General features: G+C 38.8%; 1 protein-coding gene across 1 annotated transcript in view; it reads right to left on the bottom strand.

Annotated features, from left to right (window-relative positions):
* DNAH3 (dynein axonemal heavy chain 3) overlaps positions 1-12,175 on the bottom strand; it is a gene marked incomplete at both ends in the record, with an annotated part of 180,411 nt that overhangs the window by 46,822 nt on the left and 121,414 nt on the right. Inside the window, 5 exon segments of the mRNA XM_079719035.1 lie at positions 709-1,375; positions 2,663-2,806; positions 3,052-3,208; positions 3,290-3,413; positions 10,672-10,851. Of these exon segments, the coding sequence (XP_079575161.1) occupies positions 709-1,375; positions 2,663-2,806; positions 3,052-3,208; positions 3,290-3,413; positions 10,672-10,851 (1,272 nt within the window).

Consider the following 12,175-nt stretch of genomic DNA (forward strand, 5'->3'; position numbering starts at 1 on the left):
GCTTGGTTGGAGATGAGAGTGGAGAGGATGCAGGGGACAGCCTGGCAGGTGGCCTTATAAGAATATAGGTTAGGAATTTTGGTCTTTGTCTGAATAGAAAGCAATTTAGGTGTTTTAATTTGTGTATGTGTGTAAATATACAATGCTCACATTTGCAATACATGAAAAAAAAATCCCCATCCTGACTCAGTGGAACATAAAGGTCTGGAATGGACAGAGTGGACATAGAACAGTTAGAAGGCTGTAGAGGTGAGGTCTGGGTGAGATGATAGCGGCTTAGCTAATATGAAGGTGGCAGAGATAGAGATAAGTGGGTAGATATGCGAGAGAGAAGGCAAAAATTGACAGGACATGGTAACAAGAGAGAAGTATTAAACATGACCGCTAAGTTTCTGGACAGATTGGAGATATCGTTCATAGAGAGAAGAACTCCAGGTGCTGTTCTGTGAGGTTGCCGGGTAATGTACTAAAAGGAAGGAGAGGGTTCAGAGGAGAATTCAGAGGACTGAGGAGAGTGGAAGAGGTTTAAAACAGTTGTTCAGGAGAGTGGAAGTCTCCAAAGGAATTCTAGGCACTGACCCGCGGGCGAGTGAGTGCCTTGGCTGGATCATTCCTGGCACCACTGTAAGAGGAACGGGCTTAAGGCACAGGAGATCCTGAAATACCCAGAGGGAAAGGGCAAACCTTTCCGAATTTGCTTCTTCTTACCAAGGACAATGTGAAGGTTGTTTTTCACTCTCTCGATAAAGAAGTTACACATAGAAAGAGGAGTGGCTTCGATCTTCTCGCTTTCTGTCCTTGCTGCCATGTGCATCGTCTCCACAAGGTCAGCCTTCTCGTCAGCGGGGAAGATGTTGGGCACGTCTCCCGTGTTCAGAAGCACGTTGATGTCCTCAATGAATGACTCGTCCTTGATCTGGTTATCGGTGAGGAGGAACACAGTACTCTTGGAGGCCACACCAACCTGCAGCATGATCTTCCTCAGGTCCTCTCGCCAGTCATTGCCTGAGTAGCTCTTGGTGATCTCGATCTGGTACAGCTCATATGAGTTCATGAATGTGGACAGTTTGCTGGCACTTTGCCGCCCACTGCCCCCAATGCCCACCAGGAGCAAGTGGTCTTTGTCCTGCTTCAGGACCCCGCATATCCTGGAGATGTGCTCCATGGCGAACCTGAACATGACCAAGGACATGGGGGCCTTGCTGATGTTGTTGAACTCTTCCAGGTAATATTCCATGACCACTTTGAGTTGTTTTAAGTCAGTGATCTCGTCATAGATTTTTTGGTCACTTTCTGGCTTGAAGAAATCTCCAAAGAAGAGGCTATGGATATTATCATCAACTATCTTTCCAGCGGGTGACAGGTGGATGAGGACCTGTGGGAAAGGCAAGTCTCAGCTAGGCATTCAGCCAGTAGCCCCAGCCACCATGGTGCTGGGAGGTGTAGAGGGAGGGAGCAGGGGATGTATTTGTTTCCTCTGAGCATTCTTCAAAGTCATGGTTCATCAACATTTTTTTTTCTTTAAACAAAATATGTGGATCTCGTGGTTGTAAAGACTATGATGAAAGGACATTTGAGAAAAGAGTGTGAAAGCAAGGGTCAATCTGTTTGCTAAGTGATTAAAACATTGGTGGTCAGATTGTAAGATCCCAAGAGGAGGTAGTCGAAAGATGGCATCATTTTTAATGTACTTGTTCCTTCACCAAATAGAAGTGCAGGCATTTCCCTGGTCCCCACTCTGTACCTAGAGTAGAAATGTTTTATTTTTTTTTATTTATTTATTTAAATTTTATTTATTTTATTGATTGATTGGCTGCGTTGGGTCTTCGTTGCTGTGCACGGGCTTTCTCTAGTTGTGGTGAGCGGGGGCTACTCCTCGTTGCGGTGCATGGGCTTCTCATTGCGGTGGCTTCTCTTATTGCTGGAGCACAGGCTCTAGAGCGCAGGCTCAGTAGTTGCGGTGCACGGGCGTAGTTGCTCCGTGGCATGTGGGATCTTCCCGGATCAGGGCTCGAACCCATGTCCCCTGCATTGGCAGGCAGATTCTTAACCACTGCGCCAACAGGGAAGCCCTAGAGTAGGAATGTTTTAGATGCCTCTTCTTCCTGATATTAGAAACTGGCAGTGCTTTTGCACTTGGCCTCTGGATGCAACATGAAACACTTGCAATTTTTTCTATGGAGAAATCGTAGCTTCTTAAGAATAGAGGTGGAACTAGATGATGCAAATACATAGGCTTAAAACTTCTTATATCAAAATAGAAAAGAGAAAATATTTACAAATGGGAAACCATGACAATCTTTCACTCGGGCTTTACCAGGGCATCAATCAAACCATGAAAATTCATGGTGTATTTATTTCTCAACTCACAAATTAACTGACCTTGCAAATGCATTTTACATTAACCATAAACAATAAAATCATATCATAAATCATAAGTTTGAATGTATCCAAACTTACATGTTACCAGGGAAGTGAAGTGAAAATGGGCCAACTATTATATCACCAAATTGAGTGATTAGTTGGCTCAATACACTCTTTCTTGAGATTCAGAAAGTGGAGCTGTAAGTCTCTAGTAGGAAGACAATCTGAGATCTGAGACTAGCGTGATAAAATATTTGGGGCAATTTCTGAGGCCAAATGATCACAGGGTCTGGCTTACCTTTTCCACAGACTGTTTGAAGCAATTGGAGGTGGTTTCCCTCACCATGTTGAAAAAGATCTGTCTGTCCTCATGATCAATCAGACGGTCATAGAAGACCCGGTAAACCTCATGGATCCAAAGCCGGATAAATTTTTCTACATCCTGAAAATCCAGTTAATTATTTGAATAAATGGCAGGTGGTGACTGAGGTGGTAGTTCTCAAATAGTTTCTAAATCCTGGGGTCGATATGGGGCTTTAATGAGATAATGCTTACAAAATACTTAGCACAATGCTTAGCATAGATTAAATGCTTGATAGAAGTTAGATATTACTCTTATCATTGTATATTCCATGTAGCCAAGGATATCACTGAATGAACTTGATAACAGAAATGATAGCGGCTGACCTGTAGGTGGGTGTGAGGGCAGAGCAATACCCCTTGGATCACCCGTGAGAAGTCCCGCAGGTTAAAGACATAGTGTGACTTGGAGGGAGTTGGCAAGAAATTCTCCACTGCAGCTTTATAAATTGTCATCGTAGCTTGTACCAGCAACTTTTCATACCTTGGGAGGAAGGAGAAGGCAGACCAGTTAAAGAGGGGCCAGAACTGAGGACCCCAGGCCAATAACACAGGAACCTCTTACCTTAAGAACATCACATCAAACCCTTTTCCAAAGTGCCAGTCAGCGATTGAATTGAAAATCTTGGTTAAAATGTCATCCTCAAAGGCACTGATGGAAATGATATTCAGATGGCGAGTGAATCGTCCTGGAAAACATGCACAGGTATGAGTGTGCATATATTCTCACACTTACCTCCTGGGCCTAGAGATCCTGAGATATAGAAGAGTTTTCCCTCTGCCTTAATGTTCTAGAGCTGTGCTGTCCAATATGGCAGCCTTATGAAAATTAAATAACATTAAAATTTATTTCCTCAGTCTCACTTGCCACATTTCAACTACTCAAGAATAACATGTGACTAGTGGCTGTTGTATTGCACAGTACAGATATAGAACGTCTCCATGATTGCAGAAGTTCTGGTAATAGTGCTAGTCCAGTGCTCAAGGTTGTTAAAAGGTAAAGGCAATATATGGTCATTATAAAATAATCAAACAATTCAGAAATACTTTTATAGAAAGTATCCCTTACCTCCCACACACGAAATCCATTCTCTCTCCCCTCCCCACTGTTAGTCTGACATTCTTACATCTCTGTATCTGTATCTATGTACCCAATGTTAGATATCCATATATTTATAGTTATACTATGTATCAGCTTTATTGAGATGTAATTCACATACTATACAATTCATCCATTTAAAGTACACAATTCAATGATTTTTTAGTATTTTAGCTGTGCAACCATTACCACAATCAATAGCAGAACATTTTAATCACCCCAAAAAGAAATCCTTTACCCACTAGCAGTCACTCCCCATTTCCTTGCAGCCCTTGACAACTAATAATCTATTTTTTGTCTCTATAGATTTGCCTGCATATCTTCTTTTAAAAGTATTTTTCTAGGGCTTCCCTGGTGGTGCAGTGGTTAAGAGTCCGCCTGCCGATGCAGGGGACGCGGGTTCGTGCCCCGGTCTGGGAAGATCCCACATGCTGCGGAGCGGCTGGGCCCGTGAGCCATGGCCGCTGAGCCTGCGTGTCCGGAGCCTGTGCTCCGCAATGGGAGAGGCCACGTCAGTGAGAGGCCCGCATACTCGAAAAAAAAAAAAAAGTATTTTTCTATATAAAGTAAAGCACAGATATAGAAAACCACACAAAACAAATGTATAGTTTAGTGAATCATTATAAAGTTAACATCCTTACATCTACCATCCATGTCAAGAAATACAACTTTGCCAGCCCTCTATAGAAGCCCCTCCATATATCCCATCCCAATCACAGACCTCTCCATTTCTCCCTCCAAAAGTTGCCACTATCCTGACTTTTAAAGTAATTGTTATCTTGCATCTTTATTAACCATGTGTCCATTTATAGATACCAGAGTTTAATCCCGCTAATTTAAAAAAATTGATATGTCTTTTAAGCCTCTTTTAATCTATAGGTTCCCCCCTCCATCCCTTTCTTTTATCTTCTATTGAATAGCTGGACTGTTTGATCTGTAGAAGTTTCCACAGTCAGGATTTTGTTGATTGCATATTTATGGTGTAATTTATTTGGTTCCTCTGCCCTTCGTATTTCCTACCAATTTGCAGCTGTATCCAGAGACTTAATCAGATTCAGGTTCCATCTCTTTGGCCAGACTATAGGTGGTGGTGTAGTCCTTCATCAGAGGGCACATGATATTGTCTCTCCCTTTGCAATGTTGGTAGCTACTGATTCTCAATGGCTAGATCCATTAATTCACTGAAGTTTGCCAAATGGTGATATTCTGATTCTATTATTTCTTTTTGATTTACTATATAGTTTATTAAAATATTAGGAATATTTTTAGAAAGGGACACTTCCCCTTCATCTACTATTTGCTTATACAGTGGTATACTTCATATAAGAAAGTCAAAATAAATGTTTGCTTCTTTCCATTTATTTATCAGTTTTCAAGATAATGAACTGGTTTTTTATCATCCTCTGAAGATGACCAGGTATGATTGTTATTACTGATTCATAGATTTAAATATCTTATGATAAATTTCAATCCATTTAAATTACTATCATTGTTGAAGCTCAAATTTCCCCATATTTGCCAGTTAGAGCCTCCTTGTGTTGTTAACTGAATGCTTTTGACATGACTCTGTAGTCTTTGAAAGCTTTCTCATGATTGGATATATGAAAACGTTATAGGCATATATGAAGATGTTACAGGCATATCTTGTATATTTCCTGCCCCAGACATGCAATAAGCCATTTCTCCAAGAAGCCTGGTTTATTTTAGTAGGAAACTGGATTTCAAGACCACAGTCTGGGTGCTAAGAATTCTTATTGTTAATGAGTTGGGTATTACTTTTTAGACCTGGAACATGAGTTAGTACTGATATTTCAAATTTAGGACTCCAGAGCTTTTTTTAACTTCTTCTATATTACATCTTGATTTCTTTTTCTCCACACTGAGTCCTGGTTCTCAAGGACACAAGGGACAGTAGAAACAGAAAATACTATAGTTACTCATTCATATAATCCTACTTTATACATATACTCAGAATAAGAATATACTACCACCACCAATTACAATAATGGAAGAGTTTAAAACTTCTTGTATGTGCTATCCTCATCCCCCTCCATTTTCAACTGTTCAATATCTACATCATCAAATCATATAGGCTTTATATTTTATAATCTCTCCCATGTAGTCTTAGTACAACAAATAACCACATTAAGTAATGCTCACTACCAGTCATTATATTGATCTTTTTATAGCTATTTTGACCATGTGAAACCAATTTTCTAATAGATTCCTGAGAAAGGGCTTATGGAAATAAGTCTCTGAGTTCTTGCATGTTGATAATAGTTTTTATTTTATACTTGAAGGTCAGCTTTGCTGGCAATAAAAGCCTTGACTCTCAGGTATCATAAATATGTTATTCCATTTTCTCTAGCATAAAGATTGCAGTTGAAAATTCTTAAGATGATCTAATTTTCTTTTTCTTTAAAGTCCAGTGATTTTACTAGTCTTGGTAATGATCATTTTTGAGTCTGTATTCTTAGGTACACAATGTACCTTTTCAATACATAATTTTCAAAAATACTTTTTTGGGGGGTGCATTTTATTGGATTATAGGTTTTATTATTAGTTCTGTTTTCTTCTTCGAAGAAACTTCGGTTTTCTTCTTTAGACACTCCTGTTAGTTGTATGTTGGATTTTCTCTACCTAACTTTAATATTTGTTACTTTCTCTCAAACCTTTTAGTTCCTTTCTTCATTTCTAGAAAAAAATTTATTGTGATAAAATATACATAAAATTTACCATTTTAGCCATTTTTTAAGTGTACAGTTTAGTGGCATCAAGCACATTCACATTGTTGTGTGAACATCACCACCACCTATCTCCAGAATCTTTTCATCTTCTGCAACTGAAACTCATTAAGCACTAACTTCCCATTTCCCTCTCCCTAGCCTCTGGTAACAACCATTCTACTTTTTGTCTCTGTGAACCTGAGTACCTCATATAAGTGGAATCATACAATATTTGTCCTTTTGTAACTGGCTTATTTCACTAACATAATGTCTTTAAGGTTCATCCATGTTGTAGTATGTCTTTATTTATTTTCTGATTAAAAAATTCCTTCTAATTTTTTATTTCTGAAGGCATTACTGATTGTATTTATTCTGTTTTTGCTCCTTTTAGTTTTGGCTTCATTTCTAAGGTAACTTTTTTTCCCTAATTCTTGAGTTCCATCATTCAATTTCTAAGTTTTTCTAATTCTGATTTATGTCATTCTTTCCTGTCTTGTATTATCTCATCAATGTCTTTCAGATTACTTTGAAGTAATAGATTAAAGTTTTTAAAGTATGTCTTTCTGTTGTGCTTTTGAAGTAGGGGTGTTTTTCTCTATTCTCTTCCTTCCTACATTAATTTTTATGAAACATGACCTCAATACTTTTCTTTGCTCATTTTTATATATGCAATTAGAGAAGGCTTGACTCAGATGGCTTTTCTAACTCCACAAAGTTTCCTTTTCTGTTGATTTCTTAAGTGTTCAAAAATATAGTGACTTGATTTCTGAACTTTCCTGCCTCTGTTCCTCTCTCTCACTCTCATTTTGACCTTCTCTTTCCTTTGTTTCTAGTAATCTTAACTTGCTCAATTCTGATTCAACTCCAGTTTCTCTTCAGTGCAGGGTCTCACCTTGTATGGGAGACCTGGGTTGTTAGTTTAGAGAAATCACAACTGGCTATAATGCTCTAGTCCCTCAGAGCTCATTGTGCAGGTTCATTGTGCTTACTTGTTACTTGAGAAGGTAAAAGTCCTGCCAACTTCAGCTCCTGTTCTCAAATTGGCTGCCATGCTTATCAGTGAATACCTGTTTGCTACTTTTGGGTTCAACCATTCTCAGGTCTGTTAGATGTCTCAATACTTCCCTCTGCTTTCTCCTGCACAGATGCAGGTAACATGTGGGTCTTGTAGCTGCCAGTGGTTTCTTCCCACCGATTATACTTTAGAATATGTGGGGAATACTCTACCAACTAGTTTTGTTGTAAAAGTTGTTTATAGGTTTTTGGTTTTGCTATCTAGTTGCTCTGTTTATGGGAATTTGGAAAGAGCCAAAAATGATGATTCTGGCACAGTTGCTGCCATTTTTCCCAAAACTCTTTTCAATATATATATATATGGCATTTTTTTTAAAAAAGGAAAATACATATGTCAGTACATAAGTATTATATATATATATATATATATATATATATATATATATATATATATACTCCACTATACTTATGTATTGACATTTGTAGGTTTTTCTTTTTTTAAAAAAAAAGCCAGAATAATATTTTACACATTGATCTGGAACCATTTACAGTTGTGTGAACTTGAGAAATTCACTTACTCTTTTGATGATAAGGATACTAATAGTACTTAATGTTTGTTAATGTTACCTAAACCCAGATCAGTCTTCTGCCAAGCCATACTCTCAACCACCACACTATATTGCCTTGAGCTTCAGGTTTCCCATTTCAGCCCTGAAAGCTGGCAGCTGTTCTGGCAAATATCAGCTAGGCTGTTAGTTCTCCACTGAACACAATTTCATTAAATATCAACATCAGATGACGTCACTCCCTAGTTATGATAGAACAAGATAGAAACAAGCTTGCTCTGAAACCATGAAAACTTCCCCCCTAGCTAATATGAGTGACTCTACTTCTTTACCAAGCAGAGAAAAAAATTAAGATACCCACTCATCAAATTGTCCCCACTTCTTGAGATTACCCAATCCCAAACAGAGTCCCTGGTTCCTTAAGCCTTTCCTCACATCACCCAGCATAAGCCCATTTAACTCTCTTTCACCAGGCACTCTCATGGTTCTCCATGCTGTGCAGACACCCTTTCTGCAGCAAATTAATAAACCCAATTTCACTTGACTACAGATGTGTTCCTGGCAGACTTTGGGCACTGGTCTTTATTATAGGATCTTTTCAAATGTTATATATGTGACACAGCCTGAAAACTGTCAATTGCTGCACAAATGTTAATAATTACTATTTCCATGATATGTACTGGAAACAGATATTCCCTTTTGAATAGATCTCCACCCCCTGCCAGTTTTATTGAGATATAATTGACATATAACATATATACACTGAAGGTTTACAACATGATGATTTGATGCATATAGATACTGCAAAATGATTGCCACAATAAGGTTAAGTAACAATTCCATTGTTGCTGTTGTTGTTAACTAGAGTCACCATGCTATATATTATATTCCCAAAGCTTATTTATCTTATAACTGGAAATTTGTACCCTTTGACCAACATCTCCCCATTTCCCCCATCTCCTAACCCCTGGCAACCACCATTCTACTCCTGTTTCTATGAGTTTGGCTTTTTTAGATTCCACATGTAAGTGATATCATATAGTATTTGTTTTTCTCTGACTTATTTCACTTAGCATAATGTTCTTAAGGTCCATCCATGTTGTCACAAAGGGTAGGATTTCATTCTTTTTTATGGCTGAATAATATCCCATTGTGTGTGTGTGTGTGTGTGTATACATCTTTATCCATTCATCCATCGATGGACCCTTTGGTTGTTTCCATGACTTGACTATTGTGAATAATGTTGCAATGAACATGGGAGTGCAGATATTTCTTCAAGATAGTGATTTCATTTCCTTCAGATATACTCAGAAGTGGCATTGCTGGATCATGTGGTAGTGTTATTTTTAATTTCTTGAGGAACCTCCTACTGTTTTTCATAGTGGCTGCACCAATTTACATTTCCACCAACAGTGTACAAGGGCACTTGTTATCTCTTGACTTTTTGTTAATAGCCATTCTATCAGGTGTGAGGTGATATCTCACTGTGATTCTGATTTTCATTTCTCTAATAATTAGCAATATTGAACATCTTTTCATGTGCCTGTTAGCCATTTGTATGTCTTCTTTAGAAAAATGTCCATTCGAATTCTCTATCCATTTTCAAATCAGATTGTTTGTTGTTTAGCTATTGAGTTGTATGAATTCCTTACATAGTTTGTATATTAAATCCTTATCAGAGAGATGGTTTGCAAATATTTTCTCCTACTGAATGACTAGGTCTTAGAGAAAAGTAATATACCAAGTTCCTCTCCCTCTCACTAGTGAGAGAAGTGTTGAATTTATAGACGCTAAGTGCCTGAGATCCTGTTATATTCAAACCCAAGGCAAAGGTACCCCTGGACTCTATACTTGAAGTGGAAGGTGATGGGTTTGTGTACCCAAGTAAAATCACCCTTCCTTATTTTACAAATGAAAAAGACAAATATCACAGGGGAGAGCAAGTTCACAGAATCTTAAGTCTGGAAATGGCATTAAGATTCTTAACCAAGGATGTATCTCAGAATAAAAGTATGAAAATCTGTAGACCTAGATGGATCAAGTTGCACCTGAAGCAAAATATATTCCTGAAGTGTTAGATGACAGGGGGAAAAACCTTATTTATTTGTTTATTACCATTATGATTTCCCTTAGGCCACTTTGGGTTAGGTGTGCTATCTCTGACAATCCAAAGAATTATAGAAACACAACAGGTGAATCTGTCATGCACCCTTAGTTGAGAACCTCTGATCTAGCCTCCCTCCTGGAACACATGCTGTCCACACTGAACTCCCCTCTTCATGGGACTCTCTGTTCCTCTAAGCCCTAGCCAAAGACTCCTCAAATCCTTTTTTCATCTTCCCATCCTATTTCATACAACTACCAACATGAAATATTCAAATGTCACTCCTTGAAGCTAACTCAAGTGTCTCTGGCTACAGCCTAAACACACCTTTCTCCACCTTCCATCAGGACGAGTGCCCTGCACCAACCCTCCATTCATGAAGGTGGTCTGGCTCTGCAGGGGGTGGGTGAAGAGTAATGAACTCTCTCCTTCACGTACCAGTAATGTCATTTCTTCCTCCACCAGGGGGGCCCATGGCTGTCACAAGCAGCACATCAACAATGTCCAGCTTGTTTGTGTCCTTCTTGTCAAACCAGTAACCATGGTCAATCCATTGCCTCAGGAGCTCAATGGGGAGATGGGCCCCATACACCTCTTTGGCTGGCATGTTGAGGTCAGCTGGGGAAAGAAGCCATGGCCACAGATTGTAAGTCTATGGGATCCTTTGCTCTCACAGGAGGTAGCAGATGATTATCCCTTCATGGGAGAGTCTGTGCCCAGTTGTTACATCCTCACTCTAGGCAGGGCTCAGACAGTGGACATTCTCACCATAATGGAAGAGCTTTTCCTGGGTTCTGGGCTCTCCTGCTTTATTGACAGATTGGCATTAACAAACAGACATTTAATTTTTTCCCATATTTCCTCCAGGGTAGGGATCGATTTTCTAAAATAGCATATTGCTCAGTCCTGGCACATAGAAGGCACTCAATAAACTCCAATGAACATTGACTAAATGCCCAGTTTTATGTCATGTAAGATTTTAGGAGTTTTATACATATTGTCTCATCTAATGAAAATACTGACTTTATAAGGAAGAGAGTATTACCTTTATGTTAGAGGTGAGGAACTGAAGGTCATGGAATAGTATGCTTAGGGTCACAACATGCTTAGGGTTAAAAAGTGAGATTTGGACCTAGGTCTGTTTGGCTGCAAAGCTTAATCTGTTTTTGGATATACCATAAAAATAGGAAGGGAGAAAAGATTGGAGGAAAGGAGAAAATGGGAAAAGTAAGGGAAATGAAATAGGATCCCTGCCTTTAAGGAGCTGTTGCTAATTGGCAAGGATATAAATACATGCAACATTTACTATCAATACATGAATTTTAAAGACAGGACATGAGATAACCCAGAAGGGCAGGGCATTACTATTACTAAATGAGAATTTTATGAGTCAGCAGTAAGAGAGTGGAAAAGATAATGTATTTGGCACCAAGAAACCTGGTTTTGGCTCGTGGTTCCAGAATTTTCTAGATGTTTGACCCTGAACAGGGAATTTAACCTCTGGAGCCTCAATTAACTGACTAGTAAAGTGATAATGGTGGCTAATAAACTGATGGGGCTGTGAGGCTCAAACAAAATAAATGAGGAAGTGCTTTGTAAACATAAAATCCTGGGAAAATTCAATGTGCTTATTTCACATATATTTATTTAGCAACTATTAGATTTCTTCATATACTGATAACATATTTATCTGGCACATAATGGAATAGGAACTCATCACAAAGTGTGAGTTGCTTCTGGAGATGCAAGAGGGCAAACACCACAATCCCCTTCTGGACCTAACTGCTTCTCACTACAAAGTAACTTTGCCTGATCCACGGGCTCAACTTCATTCCAGGAGAAACTGGGATCCTCCCTCAGGCAAAAAGGCCTGGATTGTGCCTCACTTACCGAAAATTTGGCTTATAGTACATGGTTAACAAATACTTGGTAATGAATGAAG

This window comes from Hyperoodon ampullatus, assembly GCF_949752795.1.
Source record: "Hyperoodon ampullatus genome assembly, chromosome: 14".
In the NCBI taxonomy this organism is placed as follows: Eukaryota; Metazoa; Chordata; class Mammalia; order Artiodactyla; family Ziphiidae; genus Hyperoodon; species Hyperoodon ampullatus.